The sequence below is a fragment of the Jaculus jaculus genome, chromosome 1 (genome assembly GCF_020740685.1).
Source record: "Jaculus jaculus isolate mJacJac1 chromosome 1, mJacJac1.mat.Y.cur, whole genome shotgun sequence".
NCBI lineage: Eukaryota > Metazoa > Chordata > Mammalia > Rodentia > Dipodidae > Jaculus > Jaculus jaculus.
The window spans coordinates 40,763,249-40,785,542 of NC_059102.1; the positions used below are offsets into that span (position 1 = coordinate 40,763,249).

Consider the following 22,294-nt stretch of genomic DNA (forward strand, 5'->3'; position numbering starts at 1 on the left):
CAGGTGGCATTGTACAAGCTTTGGACTGCAAGCTCACAGCTATCTCTGTAAGCAGAGGAGGCTCCCATGGATCCGTTTGTGGTTCTGGTGCTCAGCCTCTCCTGTCTGCTTCTCCTTTCTCTCTGGAGACAGAGGTCTGGGAGAGGGAAGCTCCCTCCTGGCCCCACTCCTCTGCCAATTCTTGGAAATTTCTTGCAGATTGACATTAAGGACATCCGTCAATCCTTGACCAATGTAAGTATGTTTTTATTCCTCTATATAGCTTCAAAAGGGAGAAAAATGGAACCTTCTTTTAAATAATAATCAAGTGCTTGAGGCAGTATTAATATGTAGCACACTGGTGATCGCTGATTATTTCCAGGTTCTTGGTGTCTTACTCAAAGAACGCAAGAAAGGCACATGTAAGTAGATCAGCAGCCAGGAACTTTATTTAAAGCAAAGGAATGCTAAGAGGTTTGAGATACACTGCCAAAGGGGCAGCGGGCTTCTTAGTTGGGCACACTCAACAAAACAGGTAGTAAACTTAGGCTTCTTCACATAGGACCCGTAGGGGAGGAGAGATCAATTGCTAGGGATGTAATTTGGGATGTCCTCTGGCTTCATTGGTCGGTTTTGGCCATGTAACATTTTTTATCTAAAGTTCATGTTCCTTCCCATGTTGCATCCAAGCTTAATCATACATATGCACACTTATACATAAGGATGAGATAATAAATAGAAACTTCTCAATGAAAATTCACCTAGAGAACATAGTTTGGCTTATCGCCCATGCACTCCAAGACATTCCAGGCTGGAGAGCCTTCTCCTGTTTAGATCCCCATCCTTCTAAGAAAATATTAGAGTAGGTAATGATCGCAGTCAATGGCTGCTATATGTTGGTGAAAAGTAATTCATAGTTCAGAGCAGCATGTATGTACAGCTCAGTACAGGTTGCAGTCTCAGAGCTCTAATAGGGAGAAGGGTATGTTTTTAATGTCCTGGGTTAATAAAGTATTCCCTAGGTTTTCCTGTCTCAATTTCCCCATGAGAGACCTTTATCCTGAATTCTTTTTATTTTAATTTTATTTGAGAGAGAGAAAGAGATTGTCATGCCAGGGCCTCCAGCCACTGCAATTGAACTCCAGATAAACGTGCCATCCAGTTAATCTGGCTTATGTAGGTCCTAGGGAATTGAACCTGGGTCCTTTGTCTTTGCAGGCAAGCACCTTAAGTAACGCATCTCTCCAGCCCACTCATCAATTCCTTAGGGGGAGCTGATGGCAAAAGTTTAGTCTTGTTAGAACTGCTTCATGTTGAGTAGAGGCTAGACCTAGCAGGACAGAAATAATCTCTCATACTAACTCCCTAAAGCTTCTACACTTCCAGGGCTCCTTCAGAGTGTTCTAGGAATCTCTTGGTCAGCTGAACCCCTGATTTGGTCTTTGGCCATGCCTTACAAGAACATTTTGCTTTGTTGTTCAGCTTGGCAGCTGTTGGTGGAGGGCAGTTTACAATTAAATTAACTGGACTCTGGGGAGAAAATAGATGAGTTTAGTGAAAAGAGGAAGTCCAAAAGTAAGCAAGAGAATTAGAGTGAGGAGGGGCACTATCAGAGGAAGGAAGGAAAGGAAGAAGGAAGGAAGGAAGGAAGAAAAACAATATTGACTTTTCTCAGTCTTGAGATGAAAGACTGTTACCTAGACTTTCGAAGGAATCAGCCTTCAAAGAATTTTGATATTTTGATAATGAGCCTTTCCACATTTAGTGACAAATCCAGCATTCCTCATGAGGTATAAGCATGACTCCCCTTAACCTAAAGTGAGTTGTGTCTTAGTGGTGACAGTAGTGCTCTCTCTTGGTGGCTAGGAAGATCTTCTTAGGCATCTGCTGCAGTCAGGTTCACATTGCTGGTAGAAATCACCCAAGCAAGAGCAGCTTATGGGAAAAAGAGGCTTATTTTGGCTTACAGGTGCAAGGGGAAGCTCCACGATAGGAGAGGAAAATGATGGCATGAGCAGAGGACGGACATCACCCCCTGGCCCATATAAGGTAGATAACAGGAACAGGACAGTGTGCCAAACATTGGCATAGGAACACTGGCTATAACACCCATCAGCTCACCCCCCACAATACACTCCCTCCAGGAGACATTAATTCCGAAATCTCCATCAGCTGGGAACCTAGCATTCACAATAACTAAGTTTATGGAGGACACCTGGCTCAAACCACCACATTCTTCTCCTGGCCCCAATAAACTGATATCCATACATGATGTAAAATACAATGCATTCAGTCCAACTTTAAATGTCCCCATAATTGTTATCAATCCCAATGATGTTCAAACATCCCCATAGTCCAAGATCTTTTAACTGAGCCATAACACCAAAAAATCCCCCAAACCTATAATTGCACAGCATAAACATTCACACTGCAAAAGGTGGCATTGGGCATAGCAAAGAAATACTCAAATAATACATGATTTAAATAGGGCAAACACCAAACTCTGTAGCTCCAAGTCCAACAACTCTAGTTAGTGACCAATCTCCCAGTCCAATAACTAACCAGCAACAAGTCTCAGGACTTCCAATCTGCCTCTCCAGCTAGGCTACTCACAGTCCTAGAAAATTTTATCCAGGACTGGCAGCTCTTCTTAGCAGCCATCTCGTGGTCCTGGCATCTCCACTGGGTTTCCACTGCAATCCACAGTTCATCCTCATGGCCCCATAGGGTCGCCATGCAGGCATCCAGCAAACCTGCTTCACACTGCCCATGGCCATTTCCAAAACATAAGACTGTGTTGCAAGCACAATGACCCTCTCTTTCCTGCATTTCTTATACTCCACAATACCAGTTAGGGTGCCAACTTGTTAATCCAGGGGGGGAATAAAGCAGACTTTGAAGAACAAGACACTCCTTGAGCACTCAAGCCCCTTCAAAAGAGTCTACATTCTTCCTGTTGCCCCAATGCAGGTCAGCTGGCCCAATCTCAAAGATTGTAATCTCTCAATTGCAGCTGAATAGGCAGCAGTTTCTGCCTAAAGATTTCTTTCTGTGCCATCTCTCTCTGCTCACACAAGTTCATTTCTATGCAAAGCAACCCTGCACATCTTCTCAGGACACAGGCATAACAGCAAGCCTCACACAAACTGCTAATCCAGTCCAAGCAAAGCTCTTTGTCATCCTCATAAGTCAAACCTCACAGACAATAGCTCTTACTGCATTTGGGTCTTTCAACTCTGACCAGAATAGTCCATTAAGCTGTACTTATAGCAAAAAATGATACATAGAAATTTCTCTTAAAATTTTACTTAGAGCACACAGTTTGCATTTGCTGCCTGTACTCAAAACCAGTCCAGTCTGGACAGACCCCTGCTGTTCTGATCCCAGATCTAAGAACATATTTGGCTAGGTATTGACCACAATCATGTTCACTTAAGGGTATGAGAGAAAGGAAGAACTTGCTTTTTGTTTGTAGCAGAGGGTATGTGTATATATATATATATATATATATATATATATATATATATATATATATATGTAGCTCAGTGTAGGTGAGAGGTCCCAAGTTACCAAGAGGTTGCTGGTGCATTGATTAAAAAAAGGATGTGTGTTTGCTGCTCCAGCCAATGCTTTCCCTGTTCACCTGACTCCATAACAATGACTAATCAGTAAGACTCCTGAAAAATTTATGTACCTTCTACTTCTTAGGTTATCCTCATCAGAGATTGAAGAGCAATGAGATTTGTGGTGGAGGAACATTATAATCAAAATCCTAAAGTTCAGAAGTTGTGGATGCTTCTGCTTATTCTTTTTGGGTTTTATTGCATGTGTGTGAATGTGTGATGTGGTGTATGGGTGTTAGTGCATGGTGTGTGCACTTATATGTGGGCTTCTAGTGCTCCATGCACTTATCTGTAGAAGGATGAGAACTTTGGGTTGCTCTGCCATTCTTCTACTTGTTCATAGGAATTATCCCTAAGGTCAATAAAATCCTGGTGGACATGGAGTAATACAAGAAATGGAAGTAGGAAACAATGAGTTAGGGAACATTTGGTGATCTCCAATCCATTTCTATTCTATACACAAAACCTAAGCCTGAGGTAAGCGCACTGAAGTATCAGGAATTGTTTGCCCAAGAGATAATGAATGTTCCATGGCAACATCTGAGGTGCTTGCTCTGTGTGTGTAACAGCAGTCACCCACACACCTGCTGGGCATTACAATCATTTGTGGTGATTTAAAACTTTAGATTTGAGATTTAGAGGGCTTCCAGGGTCTTCATACCAGGATTGCACAATATTTATGTGTATACTAATTTCATTTTGAGTATGGAAGAGATATGGAGAGTAATGTCTAGTTACTCAATCATAAATACTGAATAATCAGAAGTTGTAATGTGAATCTTCTAACAAGCCATAAGACCCTGGAAATTAATATTGCAATTTTCCTTTATGTTTCCTTTGTTGCAAAACATAACAAGTACCTGCTGAATGATGTGATATGATTATTAATTGAAATCCACTCATCAACTGCCAGAGGCCAATGCATGGCTCACTGTGGATCCTTAAGTGATCATCACTGTCATGTGATGCAAACCCTCAGCTTTCTATGCCTGAATGAAAACGCTTAAAGTAAAAAGATAATCGACCCATATCATGCCCACTCAATGGGGGATAATTGACTCATTTACTAATTTAGATTTTCCTTCTTTTTCTAGTTCTCAAAGGTCTATGGCCCTGTGTTCACTCTGTACATAGGCAGGCATCCCGCTGTTGTGTTACATGGATATGAAGCAGTGAAGGAAGCCCTGATTGATCATGCGGAGGATTTTTCTGCAAGAGGATACATGCCAGTGACTGAAAAAACTAGTAAAGATTTTGGTATGTACGTGTGTGTGTTTGTGTGTGTTGTGAAGTACTTAATGGGACAGGAAAAATGGAAAGTCAAGCCTTGACTTAGTCATCAGCCCTCTGTATGGCTGCCACTCGTTAGTTCCCACTTCCTTCCCTGAGATCTCCATCTCCTTTCTAGCCTGTGCTCTCATTTGTTCAGGCCTCATTTTCAGCAATGGAAAGAGATGGAAAGAGATAAGGCGCTTCTCACTCACGACCCTGCGGATTCTGGGGATGGGGAAAAGGACCATTGAAGACCGTGTGCAAGAGGAAGCCCAGTGTCTTGTGGAAGAGTTGAGAAAAACCAATGGTGGGTGTAGCTTCATATTCTGACATTTACATTCTGCTCTAGGTATGGGTATGAAAGATCTATTGAGCTTGCTCTACCTCCTTTTGATTCTTTCATGTTCAAATTGGAAATCATCAACATGGATTTTATGTTAATGTTTCGATGAGTTAGCCAACAGTATTCCCCTTAGTGCAAATGTAGTGTTCCTATTTCCTATTGTTTCATCAGAGAATAGTTGATGAACTTGGAGCATGACACCTTCAACACTTAAGAAGCACAAGCCAGATAAGACTTGACCTCACTTTGTTAAACTACTCTTCTGTGTGTGATGTATCCAAGTTTATTTAAAGCCATGACTATGATTAATGAATTTTACATTTAAAAAAATTATTGGCTTATATTCATTGTACATACTGATGGTCTTATTATAGATATTTTTCATAATTATATCACTTACATGGACTATAGCTGCCTGCTCTCATTTCCTGTCACCCTCCCATTATTGACATTCACTGCTCCACAGATTTTCTTCTACGTCCATGTCCTATATACATTAAAAATTAGAAATATGAACTTTCTAACTAACCAATTTTACACATTAAGAAAAGGCAATCTCCATTTATTATGTTTCTTGTTTTCTTTACCCCAGTGGGACTTATGTTTTAAATGCAAACTTTTATTTATATATATAAAATAATCCACATGGTACTTACTGTTCTCAACATTATGTTTCTACAAGCATTCTGTTTTTCACAATTGTTCCCTCTAGTACTTGAATACAACCCCAATGTCTCCTTTCATTTTCCCTTTACTCGTTTAATATGTGATTCTTTCAATTGGTATTATGTGTAAAGAATTTTCAGGTCTTCAATAATCTCTTCATTTCTATCTCAAGGTTATATAGTCTAAAGGCTTTGCAGATAAAGCAATTCTGCTCTCAATTCTTGAAATTTTGAGTTTATAACCATCTTCTTTCTCTTAAAATATAGCAAAAAGCTAATGTGAATGTCATATAAGTTAATATAATAGATGTGTATAATGAGTATTTAACTAGTTATGTTGTAGACCAACTCAGGTAGAAGGACAAACAACTGATTCTAAATACTAAATATTTGGCTGTTACAGAGATTTGTATGTATGATATTGCTTAATTTTTCTAATGTACTTTTACTGAATAAAAAAGAAAAATACCTTCACTGTACATTCTAATAACATTTTAAAACTTCTTCCACTCTTTAGGCTTACCCTGTGACCCCACCTTTATTTTGAGCTGTGCTCCTTGCAACGTGATCTGCTCCATTATTTTTCAGAATCGTTTTGATTATAAAGACCAGGATTTTCTTAAGCTGATTCAAAAAGTTAATGAGAATATCAGCATTATAAGCTCACCATGGATGCAGGTAATGTGAATATCTCCCCCGCCATTTTGAAAAAGCAGTCTTTTTTTTCTGTCAAGCCTAAATTCTACCTGGACCATGTATTGGACAGCACAATCCTGTTATCTAGGAAGGATGATTAAGCCCTTTGCTTTACAACTAGGGCAATAGAAGTGCTCAAATACTAGGTTGGTTTAAGTCCATTAGTTCCTTACCCATTGGTTGCCCCATTGACTCCCATGGGACTTTTTGTACAAAGTTCTTTATTCACTTCCAGAAGGATGCCATCCACTAACCACAGGGTTGTTTTTCCTGTCAACTCCTACACACGTCATTATTTTACGCGGCAGTCATACCTAGACTAGGAAGTGGATATTCTCCTTTAGGAGAAAGAATATTTGGAACAATAAAAACCTACAGGATGTGCTGTGTAGTGTAGGGTGTTTGATGCTTTAGCTGGGATCCTAGTTGACGAGGTAATTGTGTTAGGAATGGCAAAATGATGGGTTTTATAACTTGCGGACAATAAAATCTGAAGTTTGTTCCTATGCAAAATTGGAATCTCCTGTTTGCCATCTAAATAATCAACTTATGACCATAAATAAGTTCTAACTACCCAGGTACAGGTTTCAAGGCATCTTTGAGCCCCACCCCTTCCAAAATACACATTCTTAATCAGAAGCTGGTTGCAGATAATGCCTTCTGCTCTGAGACAGGTTATTCAAGGAACTTTTGCTGTCATCACCGAATTTGGGATGGTGGTGCTTTATATCATTCATATTTCATGCTGGTTGGTGAGAATTTATAGAAATGATGATATAACATGATTTATACTACAAAATTGAGGCCTGAGTATGGAAATCAGCACATTTTATTGTCTGAATAGAATTTCCCCCCCTTGAATCCTTTCAACAGTGTGGAGAATAGCTAGATAAAAACAATACAACCTTCTCTCTTAAGGTGGATTCCATTTTATGCTCATATCTAGAAGTATAAATATAAATCGGGATTATAATAGATTATAAATGCATTTTTCATTTAATAAACTATCATTTTTGTCTTGTAGGTCTACAATAATTTTCCTGGTCTCATTAATTACTTTCCAGGAAGTCATAACACAGTATTTAAAAATTATGATTATGTTAAAAATTATGTTTTGAAGAAAATAGAAGAACACCAAGAATCCCTGGACACTAAAAATCCCCGGGACTTTATTGATTATTTCCTAATGAAAGGAATGCAGGTAAAATACAAATGTCATCTCATTTATTTGATTTCTTGAGATTCATGGTTCATTAAATTGTTATGAATTTAGGAAAATGTCTCATTAGGGCAATGATGCTTGAAAGTCTCTATAAGTATCTGTTAAGTGTGTTGATCTGTACTATATATCCTGGAATATAAAGTTAATTTAATAATTAGGACACAATAATGTTTAAGTTAAAAATATAGCACATGAATCCAAATACAGTGCACAGGTAAAATGAGAGCGATTATCAAACTAGTCACAAATCATAACCTATCCTATGCTATTGAAGACTGACGTCATCATTACACACTGTGGCAGAATGGAAAAGAAAAGTAACCAGCGTGGGTTCCTTGCATGTCCTATAGATTACAGTTGCCCTGAGAGCGCTTGCAGTGGTAGATAAGAGAGGGAATTGCAGGTGGACTGAGTGGTCTAAGTAGAGAAGCACTGTGGGAAAGGTAGGTGAAATCATGAAGCCCTAATTGAGTGTAGCTTCAAATGCATTTGCACAAATAGCAGGTTGGGAATGGATGTCTACAGTCAGCATGAACTGTGTAGTTACTGTACAGTTTATTTCAAAGACTGTTCCCCATTTTTAAACCCATGATGCAAAGAAGAGAGCACAGACTTAAATATTTGGTCAAACTGAAGCAAGTTGTATGGTGAACCCAGAAGTTGGCCCGCTGGCTGTCTCACCCAAAGGCAGAGCTCAAGACAGCAGCCCTGAGCAAGAGAGAAGGCAGGTTGTTATAATTCACAAACTGTAAGGTTGAGAGATTTCCAATAGGGAACTTGGCAAGCAAAATACAGAAGGAAATAGCAGTTCACAATTACTTGACATCTTGGGAGAGTATGAGGCAAGGCATTGCCAGAGTGAGGAGTTCTAGGAAGCTCCAGGGGTTGGGAGTTCTAGGCAGGTAGTCAACGTCCAGTTAGACCTAACAGAAACTTAAATTTTATAGTAAGCAGAGACAAAACTTTCCTTGTTTTAACAATAAAATGGCTTCTTACTCTAACACGGAGTCAGATTCCACGCTTGTTCATCATTCCACCCTTGTCTTATGTGTCCCCTTCAAATCCTTGATAGGGAACAGTGAGTTCTGTCTATTGTATGGGTTGATTTGTATTGTATTGGCTGACCAAACAGCCAGGGACATAGCCCTTGGAGAAGAGATGAACTTATACTCCTCAATGGGAGCTCAACAAAACTGTCAAGGCTGATGGATTCTGCCAGGTATATTTGCATGCCAAAACTATTGGGGAGAAAATAGTTAACTGACAATCAAACAATGCATTTATCTCCCAAGAAGACTTCTCACCCCACGTCTAGCTTCCCGGAAATTGAGAGAAACAAAATATATAAAACATCAGAAAACAGAGGTCCAATTGTGAACAACATCAAGGGGAATGTTAGAGGACCTGCAGTAGCCGAAGTAAGTGTGGTCATCCAGGGGACCAGTTGAATAGTGTTTGATAGAAGCAGCAGGTTTTTTCTGAAACCACACATAGCCCTCCTTGTTCCATGAAAAGTAAGTCAAGGCCTCTCTTACTCTGTAACACTGCTTCTGCCAATGAGTCTGCCTGTCTTTCCAGCCTAGAGACTGAGTTTTCTAAAAATCCTAGATCTTGTTTAACTTGAGACCTTAGGGTTTTGAACCCTTGGTCTTTCAGAACTAGTGCTGATGTGTTTAAGGCTGCTGACCCTGTTATTTTTGCACCCACCAACAGCAGAACTAGAATGGGAACTCGCTTGAATCAGGGGTGGTCTGATGTGATCGTGAATGTAAGTGGCCTGCATTTCTGTCATAAACATAAACTTGAGGAAGAATGAGAGTAAGGATATAGAACCACAGAATGTGCTCTATGTGCAATATAGGAGACTGACAGGCATTGTATAATACCATTAGTGCCTGTCCACCAGGCATCAGAGAGAGCCAGGAGAAACAATTTCCAGGTAGATTTTGTATAATGGAAGCACAATTATCTGAATAAAGAGATCTCAAGTTATTGGAAAGGTTGGACATGATACATAGTTCTTGTCCCTATATTTCACCTAAGGTTAATTTGGGCTGGACCAGGAGAAAGCATCAGCAGTAGCTTGTGGCAATGCTGCAAGAGAGAGATTAGTAGCAAAATGTTAAACCTTAGAAATCTTAATCTTAAAAGTGCCATGTTCAGTCACTTTCCATCTCTGGCAACTGGGTTCTTCTCCCGTGGTCTCTTTGGGTGCCTTCCTCAATAGGACAAAAGGCAGGGGATTGATACTGCTACCACCAGATTCAAGGATAAATTTAGTCAGAGTTTCCATTAGTGTTCTATTCATCTTCAATACTTTTCCTGAGCTTTGAGGATGGTACATACAACATAGTTTCCAATTTACGTTAAGAACCTTTGAAATTAATTGAGTTCTTTTAGCCATGAAGGGCAGGCCATAGTTGGACCTCAAAATTAAGGGAGGGCCAAATCTGAGAATAATCTCTGTTATTAATTTCTCAGCTAATATCTCAGTCATTTCCATTTGGGTTGGAAAGGCTTTTGTCCAGCATGAAAGAGTGTCGAACAAAAAACCAGCAATTATTTATATCCATATAGTCCTGGTTTAATTTCAGTACAGTCCAGTCCCCAAAATTTAGCAGGCACAGTACCTTAACTTCTGTTTCCCTGTGGAAGGAGATTTTTCTTGGCGCTTGCCCGTGCACAGGTCATACAATGGTCTGAGATGTCTTGGAGTGCCTCTCGATGTCCGGAGAGCCAGACATGGCGTGAGATGAGTTCTGAAGTCTCCTTGGGGGATAAATGCATTTTTTGATGAAGGTCAGTTAACCATATTCTCCCCAATAGTTTTGGCATGTAAATTTTCCTGGCAGAGTCCACCAGCCTTGACAGTTTTGGTGAGCTCTCATTGAGGAGTATAAGTTCATCTCTTCTCTGAGGGCTATATTCCTGGCTGTTTGGTCAGCCAAGTTCTTAACTTGGGCCTGGGTATTATTATATTTATGGTGTCCAGGCCAGTGAATAATTTGGTAGCCAGATAGCCTCTAGCCATTGAATGATTTCCTGTTTGTTTTTGGTGGTCTTTCCATGTGAAGTTAAAAGTCCCCTTTGTATATCTGTCCATGTACATGTGCTCTAATAAAAGCACAGTGGCTCTCTGTGTACATGTTCCCTTGTTTGCCTTCTTCCCACCTTAATGTTTGTGTCAGAACAATGATCTCTGCTTTTGGGCTGGTGAGTCCTTGGCAAAGCCTGCACCCAAATAATTTCTTTTTCGCCCATAACTACTACTGCCCCTGCGTATCTTATTGCATCCCGGACAAAATGCTGCCCTCCGTGTACGGTCGGCAGCTCTGACAGTGAGAGGCATGCCTTTCAGGACTGGTTGGGTACCGTGGATGATGTCCAACATCCCCAAGCAGTCATGAACTACTTTTTCAGGGTTGTCATCAGGCAGCAAGGTGGAAAGATTGACTGCCATGGATCTGTCAAAGGGCAGTCTGTCCTTGTCTAGAAGCATAGCCTGGTATCGGGGGAGATGGGCATTTGACACGCAGCGGGTGGCGATATACCTTAGTAGGGCCTCCATTGCATGAGAGGCAGTTATGGCTAAAGTCTGCCCCAAAGTAAGCTCGTCTGCTTCTTTTACTAGACCTGCAGCTGCAGCTGTGGCCGTAAACAGGGGCATTCATTTTCCAGTGTCCAGTTCTCTGCAGGAAGCACACTGGTTTGGCAGCAGGGGCTTCCTATTTTTGTTGTATGTGACATGTGTTTGTCCAGAATTGGAAATGTCAGGAGTATGCATTGCAGCCATCGTGGCCCGATTTACTTCCTTTATCAGCAGATCATCTTTGCTGTCTCTATTGTCAAACGCCTTTTGGGCTATCTCTAATAGTTCTGATCTATTTTTTCCTGCAAATCCATTTATCCTTTGGATTTTCTTACATATGTCTGGGGCTAGCTGGGCTGCAAAAGCCAGGTTCATTGCCTTGAGGTTTGTCAGGTCCTCTGGGTCATAGGAGTATACAGATGGCATGCCTCCAGGAGGTGCTTGACAAAAGCTGAAGGCGGTTAGGTTCATCTGAGCTCTGTTTCACACAGCAGATGCCCATTAAAGACCCTCTAACAGAGCTTGGTGGTGCTCACCAAGGGACCTCCTACCTATTGCATTGTGGTCTGCCCATCATAGTGTGTGAATCTTATTTAATTAAGGAGGAAACAAGAGTTTGCCCTTGTGGTGTCTTCAGGGAGTGTCCTGTTTTATGTCTGAATACAATAGGCTAGATATGTATTTTGGGACGCACACGTTGTGAAGGGCATAAGTTCACCAGCTGCTCTGGGCTGTTGCTTAATACCAAAGGTGGGTTTGGAGATCTGGGATCCTTTTGACATGGTCTCAGCTGTATCTTTCCTGTGTCTCTGGGTCCATAGTGAGCCCTTGCTTTCCAACTGAACCCAGATGGGCAGGTTATGAAAGACTCACTGGTTTCCCTAGGTGGATGGTTGCCTGGTCTTCCTGTATTCTCCTTCTGGGGCTGATGTGGCGTCCCAAGTAGTCACTGTGATTGAGATGGCATGTTGAAGAGGTGATGAGGGTTGCAGGGTTCCACAGCCCTGGCCAGATCAGGGAATTGGCTGATATGGGAGAGACAGCGGCATTGGCCAAGGGACACACACAAGGGTGCCAGTAGACAGCACAGGTGTTGAGGGTCTTCCATTGGGGGAGCCCAGGCAACCTTCAGGCCAACCCACCAAGGATGCAAGACAGGGGAGCATGGCAGGTGGGCTGTGGGCTCAGTAGGTGCAGCCTGAGGGATCCAGGCGTGGTTCCGAAGCAGTGGGGACAGGACCTCTGGGAGATTGGGAAGACACTGACCACTGACAGACGCAGTGTGGACAGGTCCAACACATACAGTGGTGGGTCTGAGAGAGGGAAGGTGTGTGGCCAACAGACATAAGGTAATAAAAATAAGAAATAAAAACATGGTCAAGGGTAATCTATTTTTTTTTTTTTTTTTGATTTTTTGAGGTAGGGTCTCGCTCTAGCCCAGACTAACCTGGAACTCACTATGTAGTCTAAGGGTTGCCTCTAACTCATGGTAATCCTCCTATTTCTGCCTCCCGAGTGCTAGGGATTAAAGGCATGTGCCACCACGTCCGGCTTAAGGGTAATCTTTTAATAGAGTTGATTAGACACACTACAGGGCACCTATAGATTATAAAAGAATGATCAATTTAATTCTTGCTCAGGAAGTACCGTGAAGACAATGCATATTCTATACATCTTCTCTTCACTGGATGATTAAAACTACAACCTACCTAACAGTTCCATTCATCAGCTCAGCCTTGTTTAGCACCTGCTTGGCTCTGGCTCTCTCCTTTTCCACTTCAGAACGATGTGTCAGTTTCTTGGCTTCATGATTTGGTTTCTCCTTAGTTTGTACATCCTACTGATGCCTGCACTCTGCCCCTAGATCTGGTTTCTAGTGATCTCCCATCTGGACTGCAGAATAGAGTGACTTCCAGTTTTCTGTGCTATATTAACTATATAGGCATTCACTTTTATAAATGAAATGTTAAATACCCTGCCTATTTCTTCATATGTGTTTTTTTTAATTTTTATATTTTTATTCATTTACTTGACAGAGAGAAAGAGACAGAGAGAGAGAGAGAGAGAGAGAGAGAGAGAGAGAGAGAGAGAGAGAGAGAATGGGTGTGTCAGGGCCTCCAGTCACTGCAAATGAATGCCAGACACATGTGGCACCTTGTGCATCTGGCTGACGTGGATCATAGGGAATAAAATCTGGATCCTTTGGCTTTGCACACAAGTGCATTAACAGCTAAGCCACCTCTCTAGCCCTTCATATGTGTCTTGATTAAAGAGAAAGTATAAAATACTTTTCTGTTTATGTCTTTTGGTAATTGAAAATATTTCATTGCACACATCAGTATACAGATTCTCAATAGTCCAATGTTTAAGCACGTAAGATATAGGGGTGCAGGAAAAGAAATTTGCATCAGCTGACCTACCATCTCTGAAAAAGTATATAATTTTGTTTTAGTATTGTGTTGTTCATATTCTGTGTTGTTAAACTTTATATAACTGTGTAATATTATAGATTCATCATAATTTATTACACTGGCAAGGAATTAATTAGATAATTGCATAAAATCATTCTTAGGAAAAGCCCAGTCAACCGGTCGAATTTTCTCATGAAAATCTGGCAATCACTGTAATAGATTTGTTTGCTGCGGGGACCGAGACAACAAGCACGACCCTGAGATACGGTCTTCTGCTGCTGCTGAAGCACCCACATGTCACAGGTACGGCCACAGACGGTGAGGGCAGAATTGCAGGGAGATGTGGGAAATATGCTGCTAGTGTCCTACGTCGTGTTCGTCTGAGAGAAATCTCACCATTTACTTATGGGTTTTGTGTGTGTGTGTTTTGTTCTTTTGTTTTGGTTTTGGTTTTTTGGTGTTTTTTTTCTTTTTTTGTTTTTCAAGGTAGGGTCTTACTGTAGCCCAGGCTGACCTAGAATTCACTGTGTAGTCTCAGGGTGGTCTCAACCTCACAGTGATCCACCTACCTCTGCCTCCTAAGTGCTGGGATCAAGGCATGTGCCACCATGCCCAGCACTAAACTTATGTTTCATTAGACCATAGATGCAGCAAAAGACATAAATTCTGGACCAGTGTCTTGGTTCCCTGGGAGAGATGAGCTATGGCAGGCATGGCCCACACAAATAGGTCTGGGATTAGATACTTATATTATTCCCAAAGGTAGGGTTTTGTGGAAGATAAATTCTTGTAGTTACATTTCCTCATCCTCATTAAGCAACATGGTATAATGAAAACTTATGTCACTAAAGTCTAAAGTACTTAGAAATCCTAAAGTTAGCTGAGTTGATTTGAGAGAGTCTCCAGTCTCACATTGGTGAGAAAGATATAGTCACTTAGTAATAAGGCATACTTAAATAGAGCATTTTATCATTATTTTATTATTCAATAAAGTACATGTTTAAATACACTTATAATCTGATTTTTTAAAAATATTTTATTATTTATTTATTTATTGCAAACAGAGAGGAACAGAGAAAAGAAAGGTAAGCAGAGAGACAGAATGGGCATGCCAGGGCCTCTAGCCACTGCAAACTAACTCCAGATGTATATGAGCAATTTTGTGGATCTGGCTTTACACTTTAAGTAGGTACTGAAAAATTGAACCCAGGTTAGGTTGCTAGGCTTTGTTCATTTTTTATTTATTTTTTTTATTTATTGATTTGAGAGCAACAGACACAGAGAGAAAGACAGATAGAGGGAGAGAGAGAGAATGGGCGCGCCAGGGCTTCCAGCCACTACATACGAACTCCAGACGCGTGCGCCCCCTTGTGCATCTGGCTAATGTGGGACCTGGGGAACCGAGCCTTGAACCGGGGTCCATAGGCTTCATATGCGAGCGCTTAACCGCTAAGCCATCTCTCCAGCACAGGTTGCTAGGCTTTGAAGGAGAGTGCCTTGATTGCTGACCATCTTTTCAGCTCCATAATTTGATTTTTATAAGAAATGTTACTATTCATTTATTTATTTGCAAGCAGAGGAGACAAGAAGAAAAGAAACACACACACACACACACACAGAGAACCAATGGGTAAGCCAGCGCTTTCTAGCTGCTGCAACCAAACTCCAAACGTGTGTGCCACTTGGTGCATCTGGCTCCTTTATAATTTTTTTTAAGGATGTTCAGTTTTTCAGCATTTATGAAACATACTTTATGTCCTGTGTCCATATATACTAAATTGACAATAGTATAATTATGAATGAGAATCATTTCTTTTAGAACAGGAAGAAAAGACAGCAGTAAACAGCCAATAAAACTTCATCAAACTCTTGACACACCATATTAGATTGAAGAGTGAGGAATAAAAGGATCTAGGAAAATGGCATGTGGCATAAATGTTAGAAGATGGAGAAATAAGAAAAACTGCTATATTCCTATAATTCCTACAAGGTTTCCTATTGAGGTCATCAAATCAGACATAAAGACCAGTGAAACAGAGGACTAGAAATAATTCTAAATTGCTTTGGCCACATAATTTTTGAAAAAGGTGCCAAAACCTCCTGTGGAAAAAAAAAAAGTCTATTCCACAAATGGTGCTGACAAAAGTGGATATCCAACCTCAGAAAATGAAATTATACCTGAATCTTCCACTCAGTACAAGTATCAATTCCAAGTGGATCAATGACCTGAATCTAAAACCCGAAACACTAAAACTGCCAGATGAAAAAGTAAGGGACCTTAGCTAAGGTATAGGCTTAAGTAAGAATTTTCTGCACAAAACTCCAATAGTACAGGAAATAGTGCCAAGAACCAATGTTGCAGTCAGGGCCGTATGGCTGGTAGAGAAGATAGTTGGAGTATAATTTGAACCTACACACACATAGAGTGTATAAGCATACACAAATACATATGTTTATATGTATATGCAAATTTTAAGTCAGTAATTTATTTTGACACAAATTTAATATCTGATTCCTATTTAACCATCTACAAAGATTATGATAATGCAATTTGTAGTGTTTTTTGTTTTTAAAGCATTTAATAACTTCTTTTATCTTAGTTATTATGCTTGCTAAGCAATAAATAAATGCTGATGTTTTATTATAGCTAATTAGTAGGAGATTAGTTTGAACCTATATTATAGCAATTCTAAATGTGCAAGTGTTTTTCTGGATATCCAAGTTATATTTGTAATGCTGTTCAACACCTTGATCATGCCCCATGAAGCTCTTTATTGTTGTGACAAATGTGCCACCTTTCTCTCATTCCATTATTTCTCTGGTCCTATCAGCTAAAGTCCAGGAAGAGATTGACCATGTGATTGGCCGACACCGGAGCCCCTGCATGCAGGACAGGAGCCGCATGCCCTACACAGACGCTACGTTGCATGAGATCCAGAGATACATCGACCTCATCCCCACCAGCCTGCCCCATGCAGTGACCTGTGACATTAAGTTTCGGAACTATCTCATTCCCAAGGTAAGCCTGCTTCTTCTCTGCTGTCCCCTCATATTCTTGATGTTTCTAAATTCATTTTGTTTCCAGTCCTTTACCAAGTCCGGAGGAGAGATGGCAAAGTTATTACAATTCACTGCAGAATGGACTTTTTCTATTTTACGTTTGAGCCTGCAACCCTGTAACATACATTAGGTATCTAGTAGAGTGAATCTTCTTTGTTCTGCCTCAAATATTGTTTTGATAATTTTTACTTATGTCTTTATAACAAATGAATTCAAGTTTAGGTTGTCAACTTCCACAAATTCTGAAATATTTGTCACTGAGAATTTATCGATTAGTAAATAGGATTTATATATTATTAGTTCCATTCTTAATTTTATATTTTCAACTTATATGTACTTTGCTTTATTTTCCTTAGAGTGTTTTATCAGCCGTGGAATGGCTTTTCATATTTTATTTTTCTTTCCTGAGCTGCGTACCTTCACAATCTGTTTTACCTGACATATGTAAACAATTGATTTAATCATTTTATTGACCTATGAATTATTAAACTAGTGAATTTTACTATTTACTTCTGATGACTTATTTGTAGATTTATATATAGCTGCTTTCTAGGTTGATTTTTTTTTACGTCTACTTTTCTAATACTTGTGCTCTTAATTTATGTTTATGGCATTATTGCCCTGGTTGAAGATTTCCAGGGAAGCACTGGCCAGATCTGAAGTGAGTGGACATCCTGCTTCCTTTAGAGTCAGCAGTAAGGAGGACAAGTTTAAACTCACATCAAATTGGATGTGTTAAGGAGATTTGAAAGATGTTGTTTCTCGGTTTAAGAAAAATGTCCCTGATCATTTTTATTTAATATGAATGTTGTTGATAAAAATATATGCAAATCACTTCAAATGTGTTCTCTGAACAGATTCCCATCACTAAATATATGTATTAAATGCGTGTGCACACACACACACAAATTTGCATTTGCACTGCTTAATATTGTTCATTAAATCCAGTTTATAACCATGAGAGACTGTGGCCTTTAATTAAAAAAAATATTTTCTTTATTTACTTGTACCTGCCCACAAGACAGGCTGACAGAGAGAGGGAGGGAGAAAGGGAAGGAAGAAAATGAGGAAGAGAGGGAAACAGAAAGAGAGAGAGACATGAGCCCACCAGGGCCTCCTTCTGTCTTTCTGCTGCAAATGAACTCCAGATGCATGTGACATTACTTTGTGTATCTAGCTTGGCAGTGGGGCAATTGCACCCAGGTTTCTAGGTTTTTGCCAGCAAATGCCTTTAACCACTGAGCTATCTCCTCAACCCCAGTCTATAATTTTTGTTTCTCAAAAAATCTTGTCAGAGGCTAGAGAGATGGCTTGGTGGTTAAGCCCTTTCCTGTGAAGCCTAAGGACCCCGGTTTGAGGATCGATTGCCCAGGACCCTCATTAGCCAAATGCACAAGGGGGTGCATGCATGTGGAGTTTGTTCATTTGCAGTGACTGGAGGCCCTGGCTCACCCATTCTCTCTCTCTCTCTCTCTCTCTCTTTCTCTCTCTGCCTCTTTCTTTCTCTGTCTGTCACTCTCAAATAAAAATAAACAAACAACAAAAACGTCGTGTCAGTATTTTGACACTGAGACACATCTGACCATAAAAAAAAAAAAAATTAAGCTAGAAATGTTCCCAAATGTTGGCTACTTTTTGTCATTTCCTTCCTTTTTGTGTGTCTCCTTAATGGTATCTACAACACACAAAATAATTTTGGATTAAGTACCATGTAGTGCACATGAAACATGCATAGTTTCAAAAGGTGATACCTTCACCAAGAAAATGTTCATTTTCTGACCATTGGTCAGTCAGGGATATAACATTTCTGTCCTTAATTCAAAATTGGATATGATACAAACTGTCAAATATTGAATCTGTCCATTAAATTAGTTGTCTGATATTCTCCCTGCTCTGCAGTAATGAGAACCATTTTGAGTAGAGCTTTGTAGTGCTTTCCAACACATTCTTTATTTATGTGAACATGCTAGTTGCTATGTACATGCTCTTCCATTTCACAGAAGCCAGTATATATTATTGCATTAAATATAACATAGAAAGCTACATTTTCAGGGGCTGGGGAGATTGCCTAATGGTTCAGGTGCTTAACTCCAAAGCTCTACTACTGAGGTTCATTTCCCCAGTATCCAAATAAAAGCACATGTACAAAGTGGTACATGCATCTGGAGTTCATTTGCAGTGTCTAGAAGCCCTGGCATGCCTGTCTCTCTCTCTCTCTCTCTCTCTCTCTCTTCTTCTTCTTCTTCTTCTTCTCTTTCTCTTTCTCCCTCTCTCTCTATGCTTGCAAATAAATAAATAAAATATTTCTTATAAAAAAGCTGCATTTGCAAAGAAAAAATAATTTCATTGGTAAGGTTGTGATTAATAATGTCATTGGTTGGAGATGATTAAATTAACTTGCTCTGTGGTAATGGGTCTTTGTCTGTAGGAACAAATTGAGTATAAGGGTTATCATGTCAGTCTACCCTGTTTTCACCAAAAAGTACTTTCTCACTATATGACTTAGTTTTCTCTAAAGGTAATATAATGAAACTTGTTAGTATCTCAATACCTAACTAAATTGAAAATAGCCTGAGGAATCAGATATGATGGCTTATCTCCCTCTATTGCATCAGAATATGGATGCCTATTTGAGAGGACTGTTGTATCAGCTGGGTTCATAGCACCTCAAACCTCTGCTGGTGGCTTATGATGTGATTTGTCTCCTTTGAGTTTAGTGAGCTACAAAATCCATTCACTCCCTTCATAGAATTGCTGTAAAAATAAGCAACATTGTACTGTGGCTAGTTCGAGTTCTTATCTTCTTTGTTTCTTCTCAGTACCTTGAATATACTCAAGAGTTCAGAACTGCCATCATTTAAAGCATTCCTCAGGCTGATTTTATGGGATCACTTTGTGGGATCTATATATGAGATTCCCTTAATTAATTTGGTAATAATATTACATAGTGCCATATATATGTACATATACACATAAATATGTGTATATTTAATATTAGCTACATATAAGGTCACTTTAGGGAGGAGACATTAATATATCTTATGCCATTATTGGCTTTATGAATTTCCTGATGGAATAAGGTGGTACTGGACAACCTCTCCACTGTAGATGTTCTACTTTATATGTCTTTTTAAGGAAAATATGCAGCATTGTATCCTAATATCATGTCAGAATGCTGTTTTCTAAATCGTTCACCCAATTGTTTCAGCTTTAGTGGTGATCTTTACCTGAATGGAAAATCTTTATTTAAATTTCTACAAAGTGATGATTTTTTCCAATTTTTAACATCCTTTTCACTTTTTCAATTAAGTTTAACCTATAAACAAAGATCTCTTGTACATTTTAAAATTAAGGAAAGCTCATGGCACTCATAAGCACTAAATATTCTACACAGGAGATTTGACATGTTGTAACCCCAGGAAAGTTCAGTTATATAGATCACATGCCCCTGATCATACACATTCTATACTTTGTCCATTCCAAAAGAGGATTTCATTTGCAGCTGTAACCATGTATATGAAAACTGATGTGATGTAGTCTTGGCCCTTCTTTGGATTCAACTTCCTTTCTGTGGACCAGACGACTGAATTAAATGATTTGCATGAAGTCTTTTAGCCCATGGCTTCTTTGTAATTAGGTTTATCTGTGTGCATTGCTTCCAGGGAACAACTGTATTAACATCACTGTCATCTGTGCTGCATGACAGCAAGGAATTCCCCAACCCTGAGGTGTTTGACCCCAGCCACTTTCTTGATGGAAATGGAAACTTTAAGAAAAGTGACTACTTCATGCCTTTCTCCACAGGTAATAGAAATTCATTTCCTCTAGGTAACATTTGGCATTAGTTGGAATTAACACATGGACTTCTGTGGGGCTGGAAGATTGCTTAGTTTACATCATCAGGCGTACCACTTCTAATGCCCATACACTTTCCTTGTTAATTAGGCAACCTCCATGTTAGTCCTAAAAACAAAGCTGTAGCTCTTCACCCATTTCTTTCAAATTGAAAAAGCTAAAGTATTGGCTATTTGCATTATTTTTCAAATACATTGCAGCAAAACCAATGATTTATTCCTAGGAAGGAAACTTTATTCAGACCTTCTTCACCATGACAAAAAGATGAGCTCATCATAATCTGATGTCATAGCATCTTACTGTGTCACTGCCAGTCTCAGCTAACGCAGACACAAGTTTCCCAAAACAAAGAAAACACTAAAGGGCCCCAAGCCCACTTCAGAAATCAGATGAGTAATAACTCATTGTAATACAGTAGAATTAGTGTGGTGAGAGAATTTCACTGTGAAAGCAAGTTTTGGAAAGAAACAACTACCACCGTTTCTCCTTCATACCTCAGAATTAAGGGTAAAATGAGATAAGCAACATTCAAATAAATGGTATTTTAGGTGACTCAAAGGAGTTGACTACTAAAGAATAGAAAATATTATTGCCAGGCATTCTTAACAAAATACTGTATCAGTGGAGCTTGACATGCTCTCTCAATTATGCATATCAAAAAACTGACAGGGGCTCAGTAGATTTCTCACTGGTTAAGGCACTTGCCTATGAAGACTAAGGACCCAAGTTTGACTCCCCAGATCCCACATAAGCCAGATTCACAAAAGTAATGCAAGTGCAAGATCACACATACCCACTAGGTGATGCAAGCATCTGGAATTCAATTTTGGTGGCTGAGGCACTGGTACCAATTCTCTTGCACTCTGTCTCAAAAAAAAAAAAAAACTGACAGATAAATATGGGATTGTGAGAGTGGAAGGATTTGTGAATTGATTGCAGGGTACACTGATCTTCCATCATTCAGAATCATATATTTTGAATATTTGAGCTCCACATGTGAAGTGTATGTGCTGTGTCTCTAGCCAATGAGACTCCTTCATTGATGATGTGATTTTGTTATCCAATTCATAATCTCCCTTAGCCTCCCTGGTATTCTGATTGCAGGTTGATGGCAACACACCTGACTTAGAAATATTTTGAATGCTATATTTATTAACATCATATATGAGGTTGGTTATCAGCTGTCTGCTGTTTGTCTATTTATCCAACTAGCTTTACTTACCATTAAGTCAGTGAGCCATCCAGTGATTCATCAATTAGTCATATTCATCACGTGATATCTCACATGCACACTTATGAATAAGGAGTAATTATAAGGTTGGATTTTTTTGTTTGCAGGAAAACGAATTTGTGCAGGAGAGGGACTGGCTCGCATGGAACTGTTTCTATTCCTGACCACCATTTTGCAGAACTATAATCTGAAATCAATGGTTGACCCAAAGGACCTCGATACAACCCCAGTTGCCAATGGATTAGCTACTGTGCCACCCTATTACCAGCTCTGCTTCATTCCTCTCTAAAGTTATCAGCCAGCCTACCCACAACTCTGCTACCTTCTGTCATCCCCTCCATGACATCA

The 22,294-nt window shown here is 39.7% G+C and overlaps 1 protein-coding gene across 4 annotated transcripts; it reads left to right on the plus strand.

Moving 5' to 3' along the window:
- The first annotated feature begins 66 nt into the window (after positions 1-66).
- Positions 67-22,235, plus strand: LOC123461643 (cytochrome P450 2C27-like). 4 transcript variants are annotated; one of them, XM_045153145.1, is made up of 10 exons: positions 67-234; positions 4,697-4,859; positions 5,032-5,181; positions 6,400-6,560; positions 7,603-7,779; positions 12,680-12,693; positions 13,973-14,103; positions 16,632-16,819; positions 20,523-20,664; positions 22,054-22,235. In XM_045153145.1, the coding sequence occupies exons 1-10, from the start codon at positions 67-69 to the stop codon at positions 22,233-22,235; spliced, it is 1,476 nt and encodes a 491-aa protein (XP_045009080.1). The 4 variants fall into 4 exon arrangements, with proteins under 4 accessions (XP_045009080.1, XP_045009085.1, XP_045009096.1 ...); XM_045153150.1 differs by lacking the exon at positions 12,680-12,693 and having other exon boundaries at positions 13,962-14,103; XM_045153161.1 differs by lacking the exon at positions 12,680-12,693 and having other exon boundaries at positions 13,968-14,103.
- The last annotated feature ends 59 nt before the right edge of the window (positions 22,236-22,294 follow it).